General features: G+C 43.7%; 1 protein-coding gene across 1 annotated transcript in view; it reads left to right on the top strand.

Moving 5' to 3' along the window:
- The first annotated feature begins 757 nt into the window (after nt 1-757).
- The window catches only part of LRRK1 (leucine rich repeat kinase 1), a 68,988-nt gene continuing 45,359 nt past the window's right edge, over nt 758-24,386 (top strand). Inside the window, exons 1-5 of the mRNA XM_083870913.1 lie at nt 758-963; nt 17,095-17,258; nt 18,101-18,272; nt 20,536-20,715; nt 21,327-21,475. Of these exons, the coding sequence (XP_083727039.1) occupies nt 897-963; nt 17,095-17,258; nt 18,101-18,272; nt 20,536-20,715; nt 21,327-21,475 (732 nt within the window). The 5' untranslated portion in view covers nt 758-896. The remainder of the gene's footprint in view (nt 964-17,094; nt 17,259-18,100; nt 18,273-20,535; nt 20,716-21,326; nt 21,476-24,386) is intronic.

Here is a 24,386-nt window from a genome sequence, read left to right on the forward strand (position 1 = left end):
TGGACAAACACTGCAAACCCTCCAGGAGTCTGAACCTCGGTATGAAGAATTTAAGGGGTGGCTGTGAAAAGGGAAGGAGTTGGAAATGCCTCGGGAGACTGAGCTGTGCAATTTTCTCCTGCCTGTTATACCAGGCAGTTCACAAGAAGCCAACCTTTAATAGCTCCTAACAGCCTGATTTGCCTCCCTGAATGAAGAAGCTTGATGCTTCCAGGGTGGGAGGGTTCTCAAAAAGGACTGGGCAGAGGGGACAGGAGCTGGTGTGTTTCTCTTTCCTACAGAGGATTATCTCAGTAACCACATCAGTATTTTTCAGTTTCTCACAGTCTTACAAGAGCCGTGGTTGTCTTTGTGGGTGGGAGAGGTTTTGAGGTTGCATTTAGGATTTTTCCAGCTGCACTGGAGGGTTTCAATGGTCTGCCTTTACACCAGCTTGTGGAGAATCTGAAACTGCAGCTGTGACCCCTGCCCACCCCCTTGTCCTCTGCCCAAAGACTGAGGAGCTTTGGTGGTGAAAAATTAGGAACATTATCTTTCTGTAGTGCAGAAATTGTTAGTCCCCTCTGTTAATTCATGTTATGCTCTTAACAAAGCTATTATGAAAATAATTGTATTTATAGGAAGATAAGTTTATTTCTGCAGTGTGACATTTGGACAACTGTATTAATAGTGGAGAGGAATGAAGAGAGGAATGAACATCTCGCCGCTTCTATAGCAGAATGATTAATTTGTTTTGTTCTTTATTTTTAAACAGAATAAATGATGTTTCTTCAGGATGGTGCTCACTAACAGCCTCTGCTCCTGGATTCACATGATGGGGATCATTCAGCTTTGACAACACTGCTCAGTGTGAAGTGGAAAGTTTGTCTGTGGGACCTTCACAACTGTGACCCAGAATGTACTGGTGTGTGGGAACGGAGGAATCCACTGTTTGCAGGGAGAGCAACATGGATCCACAAAATGGTAAATGGGAGGATTTATTTCTTTCCTGTTCAGACTGGGAGCAAAAGGTTCTGAGAGGACTCAGTAGCCAGCTGCCACTGGGCTTTGATGAAGTGTAAAAGTGGGGCAGTTTTTTGAGCCCAAATCTTTGAAAATTTACAAGTCTAGAACAAGGAATTTAACTTCCAGGGAGAATGATGTTGAACTGCGGAGGTGGTAAGAATAGCATTCCCCTGAAGATGGATGTTCTCCAAAGGCCCACAGAATTAGTCAATATATGTATCATGTCTCACCAGTTCCTAAATATGTTTTACAAGATCTGTGCTTTTTCAGTGTGTGGATGCAAATATGTTCCCAGTCACTGATGCAATGGGTTTTCAGGGTATGAAAGCTGCTAAAATCAGAGCATCTCTTCCCAGCCTGAGCAGATATTAACCTGCTCCAGTTTTACCCTTACTTCCAATTCAGTGGCTTGCAGTGATTTCATGTTGGGCTAGATTAGAAGGTTTGTGTTTATGTAATAAAGAAATTCCCCTTTTGGAAGGGACATATGCTTCAGGTTGCTTCCTGTGAATTTTATTTTTTTTTTCCCCTGAGCAGGCAAATTATTTTTGGATGGTTTCTCTCGCTGCAACCCTCAGCTCTCAGGCACTGCTGCCTTTCTCTGAGTCAAACCCCAGTTATGTTTCTGCAGCAAGAAATAGCCTCCTGTTCTTGTGTAACGGTGTTCCCCCCTTGCAGCAAGTGCTTCATTAGGAGGCAGCATCTGCGTTTGAAGTGTGGGAAGAAGGTGTGTTTGACGCTTTGTAGTGAGTAAGCAGGCTTCAACAGAAGCTAATGTTTTTGCAGCCTTATTTTGGATTTTATCAGCAACTATGAAGCAAAACCTGATAGTTTATTCAGAGGCCTCCTTGTCTTGTTTGAAGACGTTTCTCGCCAGCGTCACAGGGAGCTCTGGGAACTCTTTCCTTTCTCCGTACGTATTCTGCTTGTTCTGTGATACTGATTTTTCTCTTTGCTGCTGGTAATTGGCATTGTACCTTTCTGTAATGCTTGGTTATTGAATGTTCTTAAAATTCTTGAATTTTGCCTTCTGTGTTTCTCTCTGGAAGAAATTATCTCCACTTGAATACTAAGCTATAAACCATGAGAAGAATTTTAATCTGCACTAACGGTCGCAACTGTTCAGAATTGCTAAATTTTTGTTCTGCAGCAGTGATCTGACAAGTTTTCTCACTGCTTAAAGATACAGCAAATAAATGATTGTAGGAGTGAATAATGAAGCGAAAAGTGGAATAGTTATATTTTCTACATGTTGAGTTCAGTGTTTTTTTCTGGGAACTTTATTACACGTTGCTGTTATGTAATTATATTCAGTTAAAGTGGTTAGCTGGAGGCATGCAAATCCCAGTGGTAGACTCTTCTATATGGCTATATCTGGGTTATATTAAAATAGTCTACACTATTGGAAAACTGGGAAAAAAGGGATCTTTGTAAAGCTTAAGATCCCTGAACGAGGCACCAGTACTGCCTTGGTGGATTTGCTCTTTACAAGATATTTGTACATGCTTAAACTCATTGTTATTTCAGGATTGTTTGGGTCCTGCCAAGAATGATTGTCATTAGCTCAGTGCTCCACTCCCTAAGTTAGCTGGTCCTTGTTGTGCGCTGGGATCCCGTTTCAGGGGCTGCAGCAGGAGCGCGGTGACTCACTCAGCCTCCACATGCGAACCCATTGTTTACGCGCCCGTAGGAACAATGTGGATGCAGCCTCCTGCTCCCATTCAGCGGGAGCTGCTGGGAAGGGGAGTGAGATCTCGGATCATTTCTTTAGTGCCGACGACCTCATTAGTGCTCAGAGCTTGGAGGCTTTTTTTTTTAATTATTATTATTCGGGCAGGAGAGACCGGTTTGTGGTTGTGAGGGGGTTTAACCAGAGCACGGTAGTGCCGGGGGCTCTGGGATGGGTCAGTTGGATCAGCAGGGCTGGAGGCACCTTCCAGCAGATCCCTGTGCACCTTCCGTATCTGAATCCTTAGGATTTTTTAGGAGTTTTGTTGGTTTTTTTTTTTTTCCTGGCAGCTACAAAGCCGTGGCCAATTGTATGTGGAGAAAAGGTTCAGGGCATCCTTGTTAGTTAGAAAATGTAACACAGGGTGCAGAGGCTCACCTTGCTCAGGTGTCTCCTCTGCTGTTCCTCGTGGTTGCCAGTGATCTTCCTGTATCCCAGCAGGATGCCAACTTTCCCCAGGAGTGGGTGAGCTGTGTGTCAGAACTGGACCCTCTCTGCCCTCCAGAGATGGTGCTGGGCTTGACTTTGTGGTGCTGAGCCCTTGGAGGGGATTTGTCACCAGAGCACAGGATGAGGCTCCCTTGTGGGTGCACTCAGCATCTCCCTTGCCTCCTCAAACTCCACTTTCCTTCTCCTAGATTTGTTCATCTTGTCCTAATTAAAAGAAGCTGAGCAGGAATATGGGGGTGGCTGCAGTCTCTCTCATGAAGTACTGGGTTTGGGGTTTTTTTTAAAACTTATGCAGAGCTCTCTAACTAATACAGAGGAGGTGACATGATGTGAATTTTGTAGGAAGTACAATGGAAGCCCAAAGGCATCTCTTTATGAATGTGTAGAAATGCATGAAGATTCATAGCCTTTCTATGGGCTGACTGATTTCTCTGACTCTTACAAAATTTCACAGCTGGGATTTAATTCTTGCATGATTTTCTAGAAGACAGTTCCCCAGAAGTGTAGGAGAACAATCATTGTCTTCTGAAACATAAGCCCTTCTGCAAGGGTACTTGTGTTAAAAAGCTTATCTCCTTCTTACTGTGAACTTTATTCAAAGTCACAGAGCATTCATATGGCACTGGTGTGTGTCTCAGAGGTGGGATTGGATTATCCTTCAAACATGCCAGAGGGTGTCTCTTCTCTCCTGCTAAATCTGGAAATGAGCACTGGAGAGGGTGGAAGGTGTCTAACATTACATAATTAGAGACAACAATGCCAATGAGAGCTGCCTAAAACTTTATAGCAGCTTTGCAGATATTAACTACCTGCACTTTCACAACTTCTTTGGAGGCAAATCAAATGTAACTTGATGACTTTCCACTGTCCAGAGAAGCACAGATGGACATGGACAGTGTGCCTGGAAAAGGGACCTAAATATTACATGAGGGACCAAATAAATAACCAGAACATGACTCAAGTTGTCATTTGGAGTGGACCAGAGGCCCCTAAAGCTGTGCTTTGCAGGTGCTGTGGTGACCCTGCAGCTCACAGGGCTTTCTGTTTTATCAGAAAGAACCTTCCTACAATGACAGTGACCTTTGCAACCCCGGCTAGGCTATGGCTTAGCTCAGATCTGACTCACAGGGAAAGCTGCTGCCTACCCTGCTCCTTCCTGAATCCTGGACAAGGCTCTGGTGTGAGTAAGGGTTGAACTGGAAAAGCCAAAGGGTCGTTTAACAAGAGGGGCTGCTCAGGAGCAAGTGCGATTTTAAAGGAAAAGTTTCACAACAGTTTGAGTGGTGACAGTTCAAGGTTGGCCATGAGCAAACGGAGCAGTTTATCCTCCTGGGACATACTTTGTGCCCCCAGCTCTATTCCTGGTTGGCATCAGGGCAGGATATGTGCAGAGGTGGACTTAATGGTCCTGATGGTCCCATTCCAACTCAGCCTGTTGTCTGATTCTGTGATTTCCTCACAGTTCTGCACCATTGTTGCCTTAAATGTGAAGGGCAGGAGCTTGCAGCATGAATAATTTTGTTTAAAAATCTTTCCTGCTGAATAGAGGAGGAAGGGAAAATCAGCACCACTGATATCAGTTTGTTCCTCATGAAATCACCATGCAAACCTTAAAACCTTCCCATCAGCCATGTGTGGGGACAGGAGCAGCAGCTGGGCCCTGGGGCACATTGTGCTGTACAACAGGGGAAAAGTACTCACAGCCTCTGTCCTGCTTTTTCCATCCACACATCACCCTGTAGTAACATTGCCCTGAGTGTTTTATGACAGTGTGGGGTGAGAAGGACAAGGAGAGGATCTGGGAGGTGAACTGAGCACACGGAGCACTGGAGAGCTGCAAAGTGTGTCAGTCGTGTGAAGCTCTCCATAGTCAGACTAAATAAATCAGCCTTGAAGGTTTTCTGGTTTTCTTCCTGCTTGTTAAGCTGTGAGTAAATTCGAGTCCAAACAGCAAGCTGAAAGGGTTCCTATGAGCTAAAGAAGCAGAAAATAGAACAGGTTTTGTATGTGAGTCAGTCTCACTGCAGAGTGCCTTGCAGAAGGAGAAGTAGGAAATGCTCAGCAGGAATAGGAAGTACACCAGTAAAGCAGTAATAGGCTTGTATTTTTAAATATTTAAATAAACTCTTCATACAGAAGTGGTGCAATCTCACAAGGGGCCAAGGGCTCCTGCGGAAGGCTGGTCTGCAGCTGAACATGCCTGTGGTTAAACCTGCCCTCCTGTGCAGAGCTGGGTGTTACAACATCCCTCCAAACCCAACCTGCATTTTAAAAAGGGCAAGGAATGCTGAGGCATTTACAGTTATCCTGATAAAAACCATCAAAGCCAGCCTGCTCTTGAACTTGAGGGCTGTATCAAGGAGGGCAGAGCTGCTGGGAGAGCCAGTGGTGCAGTAAAGACCTTGGGAAGTTAATTGAGCAGAGGGTCTGACCTGAGAGCCAGTTTGATTTACAGGCAGCAGTAAAACATTGATCTTTATCTGAGCTGCAGCTGGAATTATTTGCTGCTTTACAGCTTTATTTTTACACTTCATCTTAAAATGTATTTGTGGTTTATTACATTGAAATGTAACTTATGACAACTCTATCAAGAAGCCTGGTAAAAATGAAGGTGATAAGGTAGTAAAGAAAATCCTTTGCCCATAGAACTTGTACACAGGGAGTTCTTTACAATGTTCCTGAGGTGTGATTTATGAAGGAGCTTTCAGGTGAGGGTTGATTCTGGGGTCATGGAACTGCTGTCCTCTGTTTCAGTAGGGGGAAAAAAAGCAATTGATAGTGTTCACACCGACTCAGCCTTTACCAGGCCTGTAATTGATGTATTGTTTTGACAGAAATGTTGCAGATGATTTTATACTTGCATTAAGAAAATGCAATGAATTGTGGGGTTTTATCCTCCCCAGAGTCTATGGGGGCCTTATTCAAAACCCATTAAATTCTTTGCACTGACATAATGGGATCTTCAGGGATCCTTACAGCATTAAGTCTGTGGTTGGTTTGTTTTTCACTGCTCTGATCAATAATGGGGCTGCCAGGGCTGTGCTTGCAGCAGGCAGTGAGCTGGGAGGAACTGTTTGCATTGCAGAGGGGGGGGATGGATTTTATACCATTCAACTCCCAATCTGCTATATAAAATCACAGAATCATGGAATTTTTAAGGCTGGAAAAGACCTTTAAGGTCACTGAGTCCAACTGTTCCCCCAGCAGTGCCAAGCCCACCGTTAAACCGTGTCCCCAAGTGCCACATTGACACAGCTTTTAACCCCCCCCAGGGATGGTGACTCAACCATGGAGTCTGCCTCTTAATAGGTTCTGTTTCAGATCTTACATCAAGTCAGGCTGATATTTAATTCCTTCACTTAATCCAAGTCTGTGTGCTCATTAGTGGGTCAACAATTGCTTATTTGCATGATTATGTATCACCACAGCAGCAGCTCTTTTATGTAAGCTGCTGATATTTTCACAACAGAAGCATCTCCACATTTTTTAATTTGTGCCTTGCCCTCGCTTTAGAGGACCTATTTAAAAAGTCTTTGAGTTTTAGGAAAGGCTCTCACCCTTCCAAAAGCCCTTCAGCAGTCAGAGGGACTCTGCTGGCAGGACTTGGGGTCTGCCATGGAGAAGCACAATGGGAAACCTGGGGCAGATCCTGTCTGCTTTGGCTCTCCCTCTGCAGTTGGAGAGGGCAACAGATCCCTGGTGAGCTGCAGGAACTTCTCATCTGCAAAGACGAGCCCCATTAGTGTCACCCAGGGGTGAGGGAAAGGGTCAGTGTGCCACAGGAAGAGTGGTGGGAAGGAGCAGGGACCTGGCTGGGATCTGGAGGAGCAGCTCCATTTCCTCTCTCATAGTCAATGTGTGGTTCCCAGGCATAAAGGTTGGCATTTCAAATACTTCTGGGGAAAACTCAGTCCCAGGCTGTCCCCAGCTCCTCTCTGTGCATAGCTGAAAATCATGGAAAAATAACGAACCAAAGCAGTGACTCAAAACAAGAAGTCTGGATAAATTTAGCTCAAATATTCTTGGTATGTTTGTGGTCACTGTGGAAATTGCATCACTTCTTGTTTTAATGATCAAAATATTGCTTGGAAAACTGGCATGGCTACCCGAGAAGAGCTCTAAATGAAATCCTTTAAAAGCAAGTATGCCTTTGGAATTGCCTCACCTGCAGTTAATTGGTTTTGGGGGTTGTTTGTTTTATTCCCGTCTTGGTTAAGGAGTTTTTGGACTGGAGGTTATTGCTGCTTAATTGAAAAGCCACAAGGTTTAGAGCTGATGCACTCTGCAGCATGATTATCTACTTCATATAAAAGTTCTGTCTGGGGAGTAGGATTCAAAAAGAGTGCTGGTAATTGCTGAAGACAAGACCTCCTCCAGAATCTGCCTGCACGTCTTTCTGTCTCTCACATCAAAGAGCCTTTGAAAATGCTTTTATTTTTGCATCAAACAGGAACATTTTAGGTTTTTTTACAACACTAATGGGCAGGATCCCTTTTCAGATCTCATACATAGCCTGAAAAACAAAAAAGCCTGGCTCCTTAAAAGTGAGCTTGTAGTCCTGGCCATAATTCTCCCATGTTTTGCACCTTGAACCTTTCACACAGTGGCAGGATGGGAATAAAAGCTGCCAAATCAAAGCCATTTGCATGGACAGGACCAGGTTCTTGGATGCAATGGATCAGAGTTTGTAAAGGTTGATAGGAAGGGGATGAACTGTGCCCTGCCTCATTTTACTGTCTCTGCCTTGGAGCAAACATCCAAAAATGCTGTGAGCTGCAGCAGGGTCACAGCATGGCCATAGGAGCCTCCCAGGCAGAATCCTTGTCCTCCCTTCACTGAAATGGGTGCTGATAATTCCCAGGCCCCAGGAAGAGAAAACACCTCCCTGCAAAAGCAGGCATTTCTGCCACTTGTTCTGTCACAAGTAGGGAAGGGTTTTATGGATTTTTTTTTGGTAGCCCCATTAACGCTTTGGTGGAGCTTTCCATCAGGTTCTCTTCTGCTCCAGACACAGCTGTTCAGGTGATCCTCCCTCTGAGACAGTCTGTGCTGGAAACCAGGATCTTCTCTGGCTGCTGTGGAAGGAGAGTCAGAAGTGGGAAGTGCTCACATTGAGTTCAGTAGAAGCTGCAGTGGAGCCTCATTCTCTTTACTGTTTTGTGTGGATTTTTGTTTTCTTTTCCAGAAGGAGTGTTTCCTATCCATTCCTTTCTCCTGCTGCTCTTCCCAGCTCTGCACTTCCCTTGGCTCTGCTGTTGCCAAATTGTCCCTTCAAGTCTCTTCATGCCAGCCATGTCCAATATCTTGATTGCATTTTCTTTTTCTCTGCATGCAACACTTTTACTTAAACTGATCCAGAGTGGTTGTCTTAGTGATAAATGGGAAGTGAGGGGAGCAAGGAGTATTTTATTAGTCAAGCAGGCACAGTAAAGAAGCTCATTGAACTGTATCTAACATGTACTAAGCTTGGATTTTGCTGCGTGGGATGTTTGCCCCCTCAAATCTCTTGAAAAGGCTTCTTCCTTTAGATGTGTCTCCTAAACCTATCACAGTTTTTTTTAATTATAAAATATTCTCTCAATCTCCACACTTTAGTCAGTGTAGCTGGACGGAATGTGTGGGTCAGTGTCCTTGTGTCACACTCCTACACCTTATGTCTTTCTGGAGAAACAGATTTTGGCTGCTTTTGTGCTCTAATTTTTGACCAGCAGTGGATTGCAGTGCTGTAAATCAGTTTTCTATTGAGGAAGGTGTTTACATGTATTATTAAAGTGAAACACAAACTTAGGAGCTGCAACTCAGAGGAGGTGTGGTATCACTGGGTGTGTCTTTTATGGAGCTGGTAGAAGATTTGTGCTGAGAAGAGACCTGAGCAGAGACCTTGGGCCCATCTTCCTCTCACTCACAGCAAATCCCTCCTGAGCCCTCCACATGTAGCCTCTCACAGCTGGGGCTAAAAGCATTTGCTTCTTTCTAAAGCAAGTTTTAAAGCAGCAAAAGTGGGCTAGCCACGAGGTGGTGCTTCCCCAATGGGAATAATTAATGTTTTAATTTTTTTAGAAAAAGATTTTTGAGTAAATTATTTCTCTGAAAGAGAGAAAACATTGGTGTGAGGGATTTTTTTTCCCTTCTGATGAAAACTTGAATGTTAGAGAAAAGGTTCAGATGTGGAGTTTCAAATGAAATTTTATTTTGTGGAGTTTCAAATCAAATCCAGTCTTGGTTGGGTTTCATGGCTGTAATATTTGATTCAGTTGGACAGGAATGGTCTCACTGGAGGCACCTTTCATCATTTAACAATCCTCCCTTTCCAGCCATGCCTGGAAACGAACACAAAGAAAATCCAAAAGCGTTGTCGTACTTCTGCACACTTAATGTATATCTTCCAATTTAAAAATTGGAAAGCAAGAGTGGCATAGCTGGCCTTGCCTGTAGAAGCACATTTCTGAATGATTCAAGCTGTAGGATGGGAACCAAATCACTGAGGCCAAAAGACAAAAATAGAAACTTTCACTCCAGAGCTGAGTCATTTGTATTTTCAATACAGCAACTCTGGCCATTTGGAGCTCTCAATAACTTCTCTTTGGGGGATGGAACAGCATCACTGTTCACTGTGGGCTTTGCTGATCCCTTGCCCCCCAAAGAGGGCATTGCTGGAGGGATGGGGGGTATTCCCACTTTCTGTGAGAGGCAGTCTTTGCCCTGTGGTTGCTGGGGGACATCCCTGCCCCATTCCTTCCCTGCCCAGAGGGAATCACAGCCCTGCTCCTCTCCCACCAGGTACAGCCCAGAGCAGAGGAAGTGGAGCTGCATTTCACTAACAGCCAGTGAGGAACATCCTGTCCTCTTGCAGAGGAGAGGCACATCCCAATCCCTTGTTCCTTTTCCATGGATTGCTGCAGGTGTCATTAGTGACCCTGGATCCGTTTTGCACTTTCCCAGTGTGGTTTGCACAGTGCCATGATGGGTTTGTCCTCACAATCATATTCCAGTGTAATTCTTTGTGCTCTCTCTGACCCCATTGCCTTGTGGTGCCTTTGTGCAGCCTCTTTTGTACTTCAGCAAAGAATAACCAGCTCGGTTTTGTTTTAACTTCTTGGACAATACAAACAATTCCCAGAGTCCCAGGAATTTGGGAAGTGCACACACAAATGCCTGCCCAGATCTGGCAGTGCTGGCGCTGCCCACTGATACTGCTGAGTCCCAGTGTTACCAGGATTTGAGGCTTTTCTGTTCCCTCTTCCCTCGTTATCCTGGATGATGAAGAAATGATTGTGTAAGTGTGGAGCTAAAGCCTTTGGAGGCGTCTGTTTCTCATAATTCCATTCTGGAGCCCAGTGAAAAGGCAGAAATCCAGAGCATTTTTCCACCCGGGACTTAATATTTTCCTTTCAGATTTGCATTAGCCAATGTTTTTTGGTTTTTTTTTTTTTTTTCCTTGCAGGTTAAAAGTGTTATAAATAGAAAATTTCCAATGATTCTGGTGATAATTGTTCACTTTACACAACTGTACCTAAAATTGTCAGTGTGCCCCAGGTGCTTGCTGGAAAATGGTCAGTGCAGATCAGAACGATGAGTGTGTGGTACTTTCAAAATACTTCCAGAATCAGTAATAGTGAAAAAAATCCCTTCAGCGCTGGACTTTTGCCTTTGAAACGTTTCTCTGTGTTTCGTATCTGGTTTCTTTTGGGGTTTTAAGTCTCCTTTTGGGGCAGTGAGCATTGATTTTGAGCTCTGTTGTAGATGTGGGTGGCTTTTGTGTTCATCATCTTTTCCAGTGCCTTTGGCAGGCAGAGCTTAGTGCAGAGCCACTCCTTTAATTAGCTGAAATAATGGATGTTTGGGGGAAATGGAACCACAGGAAACAGGCAGAAAAAGTGTGTGGAGTGCTCCCACTGTCCTGAGAAGCTGGCACATCCCATTTGTTGTGGGAAATATTAATTAGGGTCAGAGGGGCCATGACCCAGTTCTGGCACAGACTCTCCAGTGGGGATTTGGAACTTCCCAGATAAACCATCTTGTTCTCAATGTCTTCTCACAGGGGGATTTATTGATAGTTCTGGCCTTTTTTGAATCCTGACAGGAACATTTTAAAGCAGAATTGGTTGAGCCACATGTATTTCCCCTAAATCTGGGAAGAGGTGAAGCAGATCACTGGCTTCTTGCTGCAGGATGGTTTTGAGGCAGCTTCTGGCAATGTGGGCAGGTGAGGAGCACAAGAGATCTTGGTCTCTGGCTTTATCTTCTAAGAAGTAAATGAATGAACAAGGTCTTTTAACTTTTCTTTCAAAAAAACAAACCTTGAAATGTCAGCTAATTAGAGAAGGAGCACAAAAGATACCTTTGCTTCAAAAAGTGTTTTTACTCGCTTGGGCTGACTGAAAAATTTATTTCTTTATTTTTTATTGAAGAACCCAGGGTTTTGAGTTTTCTTCCTGGTTTGGGATGCGATTTTTCAGTATCAAAAATTTCCAGAGGACTGAAAAATTTTTCTTATCCATCTGAATGGAAAGTGCAATGTAGGGCAGACCCATCATCCTCTGAAATCACTGGAGGTTTCCCGTTGGCTGCTGCTCAGTTTGTTAGCCTGAAGTTTTCCAAAGCAGCACAAGATGCATGAGTCTGTTGCAGATACTCAGAAATAACATGACTTTCTATTAATTTTGCAAACCAGCTGGGCAGAGCTTTTGTGGAGTAGTATTGAAAAATGTTCAGTGATACCAGTAAGTTTCAGAGTGTTTGGAGGTGTTGAGTTTAAATACTCAGCACATTTTCAGCCTCATCCCTGTCCCATTTTTTTATCTGTGCTGTGGCAGCGCTCAGAAGTCAAAAATGGCAAAATATTAAGCTGGTGAAGGTTATCTGTAGCCATCTGGTGCTGTTGAGGAATTAATGTCTGAGCTCAGCCCGGAGAGGCTCCCTGCCCACCCCCATCCCCACATCCTCTGCACCAGAGGCTTGGATTTCGCTCTAATGGGACATGGAGATGAAAATATCTGTCAAGGCTAAACGGTGCTAGTTAATTCAGACAAAGGAGCAGCCAGCCAGCCATTCCATCCTGTGGCCACTGCAGGAGCTGCTGGTGCTGGAGCAGAGGTGGGTGGTTATCAGTCCCAGGGATTAACAGCTGAACTGGGCATCGCTGGATGGGATGCTGTGTTAGAGCTTCAGCTTGATTTGCTCCCACCTCTGGAAATACCTGCACACATTATGACAAGGTCAGTAGCAGTTTTCAATTATTATTGTAATTCTGGGGTTTTTTTGGAGGAGGTTAGCTTCCTGATTTATCCTGGGTAAAGCATCTCATTTATATCTTTCTCTGCTAAATAAAAACATCCTGCCCAGTTGCCAAAGAACTGCTGGTTATCGAAGGGCCTGATGTAGCATTTACAAACTCTTGTGAGTTTGTGTGTCAGAGATGCAGTGATTTGGGCTGTAAAGACAATAATCATCTGTGCATTGTGCTGCCTTGTTATGCAGCTGTTTGCTGATTCACAGCACTGACCTGCAAACTCTCCCCTTGTACTAATGGCAGACTGTCAATTTAGAAATTTTAGAGGGTTTTTTTTCTCCTGCTGTAATAATAAGGCCTGTGACAGGGTCTAACTACACTTGACCCTAAAATTCTCATGGTAATCTTTATTACTAAAAAGGCTTATTTTTATTCTGTTTCTCTGAGCTGAGTCAGCAGTTTGTTGCACATTAAAAGTGATGCCTCGTGCCCTTTTAATGGCAATAAAATAACTCTGCTTTTTTATTGATAACCTCTGGTTTTGTTGGGATCTTTTTTAAAAGAAAAATTAGTCTCGCCTTTAGCTTTTATAAAGGGTTACGGCAAAGCCAAACTTAAAAGGTATTTCCAAAGGATAAATCATTGAAATCAAGAGAGAAATAATTCTAAAGTTAGATGTTTTTGTACAAGCTGTTAAGTGGTGTGAGGAATAGATGATGGATGCATTTTTAGTGTCACCCTTTCCACCTCACTAACAGCCCTGGGTTTGCTTACAGCTTTTTTAGTAGAAAGCAAGAAAAAAGAAACTGTGGATCTATGGAGAGGTTAAACAAATATGATGCAGAGATGCAAAGGCTGTACATTAGGGAGTAAACTCCATGGCTTTATAATCATAGATGTTCAAAGGTGTTAGAGAAAAGAACCCTCTTCAGTTCAAATAGGCCTCATTTATCTGCTTTTTGGTGCTGCTTTGGGGCAGTGCTCTCAGAGTAACCTGTGCCAGCACAGGAACTGCCCAGGTCTGTGTGCAATAAAGCAGGAACTAAAAAAAGGTGGCACTGGCTGTGTAAAGTTTCTGGAATTTCTTGGATAGTACAGGAATATCCAAGAAATCCTGCTGGCCTGTCATCCCTTTGCACACAGCAATGTGCATTGTGCAGTAACACAGACTCTGTTGTGCAAAGTGCAGGAGCTGGTTCCTAAATCCATAAAATCTAGGAATTAAAAGCACTTTGCTACCTCTGGGCTCAAATGCTCAACGTGTTGCACAATCAACTCCAAAAACAGGTTCAGTGTTATTGAGCTCCAGTATTGCTCTCCTGTCACATTGCTCAAGGCTGGGTGTGAGTGAGGTGACTCTGACAGGAAAACCATGAAAAGCTCAGGCAAGGAGCAGGAGACAAGTAAGGTGAAAAGCAGAGCAGAATTTCTTTGGATTTCAGCCCAGATTTCTGCTAAAAATGGCTGGTGCATGTATTGGCAAAACTTTATTCCCAGCCTACATGAATGGCACTGCTGATGAGGGGTCAGTCATGCATCTTGTAGAAATAAAACAGCCTTTAGTCAGTAAAATGTAGTTTTCCTCATTTATTTCCCCCCATTGGTGAGTATAAATTAGTCTTATAGAACATGCTGGTTCTTAATTTGCCCTTGTATTTCAGAAGCCAATATATCATTTCCTAAGTCACCAGGAAGTCTTCTATGAACTGGGTGATTTTATTGGTGAGATGCTTAGCTTTGCCTTGGATGGCATTTGTGTTTTTGGGGAATTTGGGAATGGGTAGCCAACCTTCTCTCATTCAACCTCTGAAAGCTCTACTAAAATCTGACAGCACCATATGAGTACAGCTGCTGGTTGAGGGCAAACTTTTTTATCTGTATCTCACCAGTTTTGCTCTTTTCAGCCTTTCAGTTGATAATCACGGGGACTATTTTTTTGCTGGAGAACTTTGGCAGCTTCTTCCCCCAGGCCTTAGGCAGGAGGTCAATTTACTCTGCAGAATGCAATCATAGAAGGAAGTTTTGGTGTAAGAAATTGGAGAGATAGGGTAGCATTATCTTGCTGCCAAGAATATTTAATTTAAAAATATTGGTTCCAAATAGTAGAATTTCCCAGATTTCTTGCACTCAGTGAAACCTTTATTGAATTCTACTTGATGGATGTTCAGATGTTCAAAACTGAGCAGTTTTGATTGTATCAGTAAAAATTTGCCTAAAACAAGACTGAAAGTGAGTTTAAGGACTAAAATGAATATACTAAAAACTCTTCTGGGAATAAACTCCATGGAGCCAGCTGTGACATTCCAGTTCTGGAAATCCCAGAATTCCTAGAACCTAATTCATGGCCAGCCTGTGTTCCTCTAGTGGCACCAGGGGTTGGGATTGAGCCCTGAGGACTCAGAAATTCTATGGGGCCAAAAATGTAAGGGGAAGCCCAACACATTGTCTGAGTTGTTTGGTGAAGTAGTCATTTGGCAAAACACAGAAGTGGTTTTGGGATTAGGGTCGAGCAGGCAGAGTTCCTCCTTCCCTCAGTTGCAACCCCTGTGACCCTGCTTGTGCTGGTTTGAGTGGGGCAGCTCCAGCAGGAGAGGTGGAAAATGCTCCTTTGAGGAGAGTTCTGTGTGTGGGAGGTTGGCTGGTGACACCAGGATCTGATGAATCTCTGACCATGAGATTCTTGTACCTCCACCCTCCCAGGCCATGATCTAAAATCAAAGAGAGATGGTCCTGCCCAATTCTTTGGCAGAAAGGCCATGCTTTTACATCTGGAATGGCTGCAGATGTGGGCCTTGAATAAAAGTCTCCAAAATCAGGATTGAGGCTGGAACTGAGTAAAATTTGTCTCTCCTTTCTGCAATCTGTAGGAAGCAAATTGAAGTTGCTCTGCTCTGTCAGCCCTGTTTGCTGGGCTCCTTGAGCAGGAAGCTGAGGAGCTTTCCAGCTGTTTTGTATCTCCAGTGTGAGGCATTTTTTCCTTCAAGGGGAATTCCACAGCTTCTCTCTCTCTGTGTTCAGGATTTCATCACAGGGTGCAGAATGGGGAGGCTGCTTGTTCCAGTAACTGCAGTTTTTGTTTGAATCTATGCTTTTTAAATTTCCTTAGTCCAGTTCTGGATTGTTTTGATTGGAGAAATACTTTGCTTCAAAGCTCTCCCTTCCATCATCCCTTAAACATACTTGCCTAAGAGTATTTTTTCTCTAATCTTTGGTTTTCATGAAAATTAAAATTAAATCATATGCGATATTCTTAGTGAACCCTTATAGGTGTGTGGTCTGCTTTAAAAGAGTGAACCTAATGCAGAAAGAATTTCTTTTCCCATGTACTCCCTAAAATTACAGAATTACAGAAGCACTACACCCATTACCATGAACTCTGAGATACTGTTTGTTGTGCTGTAATTTAATCCCACTTTCATGGGCCTTGATTTCTGCTGCTTGTCCTTGACACGTTCTGGGAAAGGTTATTGGTGAGGGCACACTTTTAATGGCACAAACCTCTGGAGCCATCTCCAATGTCTGAGTGATTTGAGCTTCGTTTAAATAATTGATGAGAAGTGTTAGTCAGAACCTACTGGTGATTCAAACTGCATTATTCAAAGATATTTACTGACAGTTATAGATTGCTCCAAATTTACTTCTCTTTCCAGGCTCCATTAAACCAGGCTCTGTGTGACATATGTGACTATTTAAAAAAAATAATTCTTTGTTAAGACATGTGAAGAACTGTGGGCTTAAGTGCCTTATTTAACCAGTTGCAAATAAGCAATAATAATTCAGAATGCTTTAGCAGGAAAAATCACTTTATTTTCAAGTGGAAAATGCATTTTTTCTCTGTCTTGCTTGATGTTCAGGAGTGGACCTGAAAATATCTTGCATTTCAGTGGCTTTAATGCAGCTTTCCCTGTACTGGTAGCTGGGGAATGGTTGGGTGTGAGACTTCCTGCCTGCCTCATTAGCCACCCACCAAAGCATCTTCTCTAATGACTTCATCTTTTAATCTCTGATATTTAAAAGCTCTTCTGGCTCCCAAAACCATTTAGGAAAAGAAAGTCTAATCTAGGAGATTCTCCAGAATTGATTAAGGTGACACTGGGCATCTTGCAAAATCTCCTTTTACCTTTTGTTTTTTTCCAGAGTAAATATTTCTAATTTCTTTCATTTCACACTCGTAGAGGTGCCTAAAATCCTGGTTGAAACTGCTGGAGGACAGTGGGATTTTATCAGGCTGTTGTCAGGAGTGAAGTGTAACTAAAGCAAGGCCAGTAACACCAGAATTTGCCTTTCAGATTCCTGGCTTTGTCAGAACTCCTGCAGGTGCCAGTCCCATGTCATTGCTCCTCTTCCCTGGTTCCTCAGCAGGAGGAGGATGTGCCAGGCAGATGAAGGGTCCATGTGTCTATGTGTGTGAGCTTCCACACCTTCCTTTGGAAACCACCTCTGGGAGCCATTGGGGAACTCACTGTCCCTCTCAATTTCATGTCCCTGTTGGGAAGTACTTTCACATTTTATCACTTTCTTTTATCACTTTCTTTTTTATTTTTTTAAATTACATGCAGTAAATATTTCACTGAAAATCACCAACTTCTTTTATTCCCAGGATTCACTGGCCTTGCAGCTGTGCATGAGTAACGAGCAGATACTTCTTCCTGACTTCTCTTTCCTGCTTTTCCTGCAGGAACTGTGGACATGGGTGGCAAACAGTCCACGAGTGGCGACGTCTCCGTCATCCAGACCCCTGTGACAGAAAGCATCCAGGATGCCTACAAAGCTGGGGACACCAGCAAGGCCCAAGAGTTGATTAGGTTGTCCTGTGAGGAGACTGCACTGCAAGTGGAAAAGGTTGGGTTGGGTTACTGCTCTTTCTCAGATTTTATTGGCCAAGATGTCAAAATTTCAAGGTGCTGATGTTTTCTGTCATTTTTTTTGTGGAGAAAATCCATTTGGTTGTATGGGGATCAGCAGAAACATGCTCAGGGACACAGTTTGCCCTTGAAAACACAGATCAGGAATGTGGTACAGACCACAGGGAGCAGTGTCTGTTAGGAACAGGAGGCTGTGTGAGGAGGGGTGCTGCTGCTGTGGTCACCAAAACAGGGAAATGCATTTTTCCCTGTAAAAAGGAAGCAGTTTATAGACTTAGCAAAAAATGTATTCTCCCGTCAGTGCAAAGATGGTTAATGGCCCCCTGGGAAGGTTTTACTGCCTGTGTTTGGAATTTTATCACAAACTCTGTGCCAGCTTCTGCACTGCTCTGCCTTCAGAGCCCTCCTTTTGAACTTGCTCCTTTCACAGAGCTGATGTGGCTGTTTTGGGAGGGTCCCTGTATGTCAGGTCCAGTCATTTTGGCCATCTCCAAAACAGGTAATACTGCATTTTGCAGCTGAGCCGTGCAAATGCTTTTTCTCTTGGTCCATGAAGAATGGGTTTATACTCATTGTTCTGTGCCTCAGGCAGTTATGTAAAAAAAACATGCAAAAAACTATCATACAAACCCCAACAAATTAATATAATACATTTATCAACAATGATTACAATGACCACCAGTGTTTATGACATTCCCGATTAACCACGGCGACAGTGCCTTGGCGTGGGCACAAACAAACCCATCCAGCTCTAAAAACACTCTTTCCCTGCCTGCTGCCCTGAACAGAGAGTTTCTTCTGCTGTGTTTCCTTCCCCAGTGTCAGCTTTTGGGCATTGCAGCAGCATATGGAGATCTGCAGGCAGTGAGGTACCTGCTGAAGGAGGCGTTGGTGGTGTTACCCACGGAGCCCAACGATGACAATGCCGCGGTGGTGGCGGCGTATTTTGGGCACAAGGACATCGTGAAAGAGCTGCTGGATTCCCTGCGTGGTAAGCCCTGGGCTGACCCTGCCTCTCCTCAAATTTTTCAGGAGCTGTGTGCTCCAGCTCCAAGCAGGCATTTGGGTTTTTTCGCATTCCTTGGGAGAGGAGGGGTTTAGCCATGGGAAAGTGTGTGGAGGGATCAGATCTCAGCCATGTTTGAAGAAAACTTCCCCCTCTGGGGAAGAGAAACACATTCATAAAAGTGTTCCATGTTTGCAGACTGGAAGTGGAGAGAGATGCCATTGAGACAGTTCATTCCTGTCAGGCCATGCAGCTGGGTAACATCCCAGACCCCACAGTGAAATTAGAGGATTTTCAGGTTGCAGCATCATCCCACTGGTGATTCAGCAATCTCAGTGGTGCTGGCCTGACTGGTCAGGGATACTTTGGGTGCACAGCTGCCGCCCACTTTGTTCTCTGTGTGACATTTTGTTTTGGCTGTCAGGGGAATTCCTTCTTTAGAATAGTCGTTATATTTAAGTTAAATTTTATTACAGTAATTATTTCGGAGCAGAGACATTTCTTGACTCAGGCATGATTCCTGAGGCAGCAGTGGGGGTGGTGGGCAGAGCACAACTCTGACTCAGGACCTGGAGCTGTGTTTGGGTCTCTGCTGCTCTCTTAGTGTTCTGTGAGCTTGGCAGCTGCTTCTCCCTAGGGCCTTCCATGCATTTGGGGTCCAGAGGTCCTGCAGAACATCTGGGGCAAATCCTTGACCCCAGACACTGCAGTAACACAAGAGCAAAGCTGACTTCTGCAATATTTAACCTGAATATAGCTCGAGCTCCTCACTGGGACTAAATAGCTGCCAGTGGCCTCACTGAGAACAGGAATAACCTGTTGGGAAACCTGCTTATTTGGTGTCCTGTTGGAGCACTGGTAAGCAAAATGAATGTTCCAGTTTGGGGGGTGCAATTAAATGTAACATATCCTTCAGCCAGAAAGGAAGCTGAGTAACCTAGTAGCAAAAATGAAATTATATTAATATAATACACTGAGTAATGAAAAGTGACTTAAGTAGTTTCTGGAAACTTAGTTCAGAAGTGACCAAATTCCCTCCAGCTCTTGCTTCGGGGGAGTCAGGGGAGGAGCTCTGTACAAACAGCAGCTTTCAGAAATCTTTATGCAGGACCTTCCAACTGTTTTCTTGGGAAGTTACACAGAAACCAATCACAGGGCTTAGGTATAAATTGCAGAAATTTGCCATTTGGCTGTTGGACTGCAGTGATTCTCCCTGGAACAGTGAGAACTACTTGTGGCTTACAGCTTAAGTGGAGCCTATTTTTTTGCAGCAGGAGGGCGAGGGATTTATTGGAGTTGTTAAGAATGCAGAGAGGGATGTAATTTCCACATGGATAAGCTGCAAAAAAAGCCTTGACATGTAAAACTTGGGCTTGTGGATGTTCCTGTAAGTGTTTCAGAGAGGATGTATTGTAAATTTGTAAAGTATATGGAGGTAGTACAGGGGATCAGGGAAGATTTGGGGACTGCTTATTGTTAGCAGAAATAATTCTGTCCTGGGCATTTAGTTAAATGCCCAGAATTAGGCACACCTAGAGGAAAGTGGAGTTTTACAGGAAAATATTTATTTCTGAGAAAAAAAAAAGCAGTTTGAGAATGACTAAAACATCAGAAGTTCATGCAGAAATCAGAGCATGGTGTTTTAGTTTTTAGCCTTAAATGACATTTGTCTGACTTTGAATTAATAGTAAAGAGTTGACCTGAAATGAAATATTTGAAGGGGAAGTGAAAGTTTTTGTGGGAGACTTCAGGTTGCAGCAAAAAACAAGCTAAAACAATTCTTTTTTTGTTGACTGAAGCATTTATTTTTGTTTTATTTATCTAATAGCATGAAAACTCATTTGGTTTTCCCCATTCTTTCTATCCCCTCTCATGAGCTCAGAAGAAGTGGTAAGTCTTGGGTGTTTGGATCTGGATGCAAAGACAGTCCTTGTCATCCCTGTTTGATGTCAGATATTTATTTGTCTTCTGGTGTTTTAGCAGAGCTGTTGCTGCCTCATGAATGCTTAGGTCAGGGACAGACAAAAAATTTCACCCATTAGCTGGGTGGGTAAAGAAGAGCAGTTAAGCAAAGCTGAAAACTTTGTGCCTGACCAGCTTAGGACCCTTCTCTGACACACTTTAGCAGTGTAACCTGTTTGTTTTGTCCTCAGGAGCTTCATCTTGTCCCAGCCGCTATCTGTGGGTATTCCTCGCACATCACAGCCCGGTGCCACAAACTAACCCACATCTTGTATGTTTTTGGTAGGTCCTAACACTTGCCAGCAGCTCCTGAACTGGATGCTGGCCATAGCCTGCCAGCAGGGCCATTTGGACATTGTCAAGCTCCTGATCCGTGCCTACAGTGCTGACCCTGAGAGCTGTGCAGTCAGGAGGAACGAATTCCCCGTCCTCATCCGCCTGCCCCTCTACGCTGCCATCAAGGCAGGTGTGTATTTCCATGCTTCCACATTTTGCCCCTTTTCTGCCAGGGCTTCAAAGAAATGGCTGAGCTGTTCACAAAGAGGATGGTGTCCGTGGTTTGTCTGGAGTTGGATTTCCAGCAGGATGAATTAAGATAAAATTGGCTCTGAATCTTTCAGCTCAGCCAGATTGGAGTCAGGGCCTTGTGAGGTTAGATTACTGTAAATACTGAGAGGCTGAACTTTCCTCTGTAAACTCTTTGGGAAAAGACCCTTAAAAACCAGAATCCTTGCAAGTAAAAGCATTATTGTTATGGACACTCTGGCACACATGCTTGATTTAGGCTGAATAATTTACACTTCAAAGCACAGCTGTGTGTATAGTTTTATAAGATGGGAAAAAAAAGAGAAAAAAGAAAGAGCCTGGGCCAGCACTTTTGCACAGTGTCTTTGCTGTCTCAGTTTGACCAAACTGAGTCCTGCCACTGGAGGAAACAGGCTTTACACAGTTCAGTTTCCTTTTTGAACACCCCCACAGTTTTTTTCAGAAGTGGTTATTTCCCAGGATTTCTGTTCAGCTCCTTGCTGGTTCATTTACATGAGGCGAAGGGAGCAAACAATCTGCTTTTCTCCAAAGGGAATGAAGATGTGGCCGTGTTTTTGTTACGGAATGGAGCTTTCTTTTGTTCCTACATCCTGATGGACAGTCCTGAATCCAGCAAACACCTTCTGAGGAAGTATTTCATTGAGACCACCCCACTACCAGGTAGTGCTCCAGCAAAAACAGTAAGTAACCATTTATCTGCCTGAGGAGATGCTGTTTTAAAGGGGGCATCATGTTAATAACTGATAGTTGTCTTTGCATGCCATGTGGCTGCTGCTTCTTCTCAACTAAGGGCCTTGTGGTTTGGTGCCCTTTTAGAAAGCTGTGAAAGTGGCTTTGATGCTGAATTACAGGGTGTAAAACATCAAGGCTTTGAATGGCACACTGTGCAGGACACAGCAGCACCTTCTGTCGGGCAATTTAAACACCATCGTGTGAGCCAGGGTGTGCTGAGCAGAGGAAACACCAACTTTGGGCTCAAAGTCTTCCAGGGAAGAAGCTGGGCTGCTTCTAGCACAGGTTTCCTCTGTGCCCCCAGGGTCATCACTTCCTTTAGGTTTTTGTTGTGCCTCCTGATTGTAGGGTGATGCCACAAACTCTGTGGTGTCCCCAGGTGTTGGCATGGCACAGAGCTGAGCATGGGAACCCTTCTGTGTCAGACAGTTGAGGTAAAAATGAGCTTGGGTAGCTTTGTGTTAACAAGGAGCATGATCAAAGCAATGATCTGCTGAGTATCTTCCCTACTTCAGATCCTCAGCAGTGAAAAAGTGTCTCACACTGGTATTGTTACTACTTTATAGGGAAGCGCACAGTGTTTTGTATTATTTATACTGTTCTTCAGCAATTTATTAACAGGCATTTTTAATTTTTCCCCCTCAACATGTAGTTTAACCCACACTGAATAGGAGCATCAGATCCCTGAGCTTTCATTGCTTACAGTTTTCATCATGTCACAAAAATTTTGCTGTGAAAAGATGTCCCTGATCAATCCTGTTGAGTATCTGTCTGCTCAGCTTGTAGCATTGCAGGCTGTTGCTTCTGCTTTGGTGTTAAGTGAAAATAAGGAGAGAGGTTTTAGTAGCTTTACAAACTTCTCCATTCTCTGTTTTCCTCTCACTGGGTTCTGTTGATACCCTGACTGTGAGACCACATAAGTGAGCTTGACTTCTTTAGGTCCAATCAGTAGATTTGGAGCCCTCTCTGTGCTACTCTTAATTTTGTTGATAGATAAACGAAAGGAATCTGAATTCTAGATGTGGATAAGAGTTGATGAGTTGTCTTTCAGAAGAAGAAAAGAAATCTAACTGGATAATTCAGCTTGAATAAACTTGAAATAAATGTTTGAATCACAGGCAAGAGGTCTGTTTTCCATGAGAATTTGCTGGCAATATTTAACTTAGCTGCTGTAAAAGTGACTCAGCTTTGCTGTTGTCACACCCTGAGCAAAGAAGAAGAGAGCAGTCTTCAAACATCAGCTAATTGCCAGAAGGGCCTGGTTTGAAAAGAGAAAAAGAAAAAAAAGCAGAGGAAAAAACAAGGAAACTTGACCTTGATTCTCCTAGTAGCTGTTTATTTTTAATATGTTTGCTTATTTAATGCTTTCTCTTTGAATTCATTTTGGCAGACTGGGACAGATTCAGGAGGATCTGTCCTAGTTTCTCTGCAGAGCTCAGATCTTTGGGAAGTGACACTCACACACCCTGATAACTTCTTAAAAAACAACTTTGTGGCCGCTGCAGACAAACTGCCTCGGCGCTTTCTTCTTGTCTCAGAGGGTTCATCCTGAGATGGATTTTGCACTGGGAGGAAGCAAAACTGGACTGTGTGGAGATTGGGACATGTGTGGCAGCCAGCTGGATGTCAGAAAGTTCTCCTCTTGGACAGGGAGGGCAAACCAAGCTCTGATCATTTCAGAGTGAGCCCAGAACTTCAAAAGGCTTTGTCCCTTCTGTGCCATCTCAGAGTGGAAACACTTGAGCACAGCTGAGCTCCAATCGATTTCACAGTAGTGAATGCAGAGCTATGCATAAAATGTGCCTGAGAGCTGCTTTTGGCTGCCACACCTTCCAGACAGCCCTTGCACTGGTCAGAGCTGCCTTTTCTCAGACAAGAGGAGTTACATCTCATTTTTCTAATATCTGTTTCTCCTTTTTGTTGTTCTTTCCTGGCATAAATTTATACCCACAGCAAACCACAGTTTTGCTAAAGAGAGGAAGTGGTCCATTTTTACAGGAACAGGTAACAAATGCCAAAGAGAGCCTTTGCAGTGAAGTGGCTGGGCACAGATTCCAGACTTCAATAGATGTAGTCAGCAGGGAGATAAATGTAACTTTCCAGTGTGTACAGTGTGAGATATATTTAATTTTTCCATTACAGGCCAGAGAAGAGTTTTGTCTGCTGCATTTTCCCTAGGAGATATTTTACCAATAATTTTATATTCAAGCATACAAATGTATGTGCATGTGTGGGATCCTCCTCTCATTTCTTTATCCTGGTAATCTCACTTACATCACCAGCAGCACTGAGCTCTGCAGCAGTCCCACACAACATTCAGAGCAGGGTTGTTGATGGAGGGAGCAGATCCCTGTCCTCAGATTATCCCATCTGCAGCAGGAGAGAGGTTCTAATGGAGCACGTCACGTCATTTAGGAGAAATGCACAACAGCCTTTCTTAATCACCTTACCAGACAGCCTCAGATTTAAGTAAATATTTTTCATATTTATAGTTGAGCCTTTGCCCAAGAGCAGCAGGGTTTCTTGCTCCTGCACAATTTCCAGTCCTTTGCCTCAGTGCATCCCCTCACATTGCTGCAGTAGATTTCAGTTTAGTCTTCAGGGCTTGTATTGAGAAATTCTTCCTTTGGTGGGAGAGGGGAGTCTGCAGAGGTTTTCCTTGGCCTTCTGAGGAGCAGGGAGCTGCCTGCAATCAGCCCTGAACTAATATCCTCTGAACTCTGTCCCTGGTTGAGCACAGAGTTCACCACCAGCCCCAAACAGAAAAGGGTTGGGCTGAGCTCTGCGAGTTTGGCATCACAGACCTTTGGCATCAGAGAAACAGCTTTTCTGGGAAAAAAACAGTGCAGATGATTAAGT

This window comes from Zosterops lateralis, assembly GCF_965231275.1.
Source record: "Zosterops lateralis genome assembly, chromosome: 13".
NCBI classification, from domain to species: Eukaryota; Metazoa; Chordata; class Aves; order Passeriformes; family Zosteropidae; genus Zosterops; species Zosterops lateralis.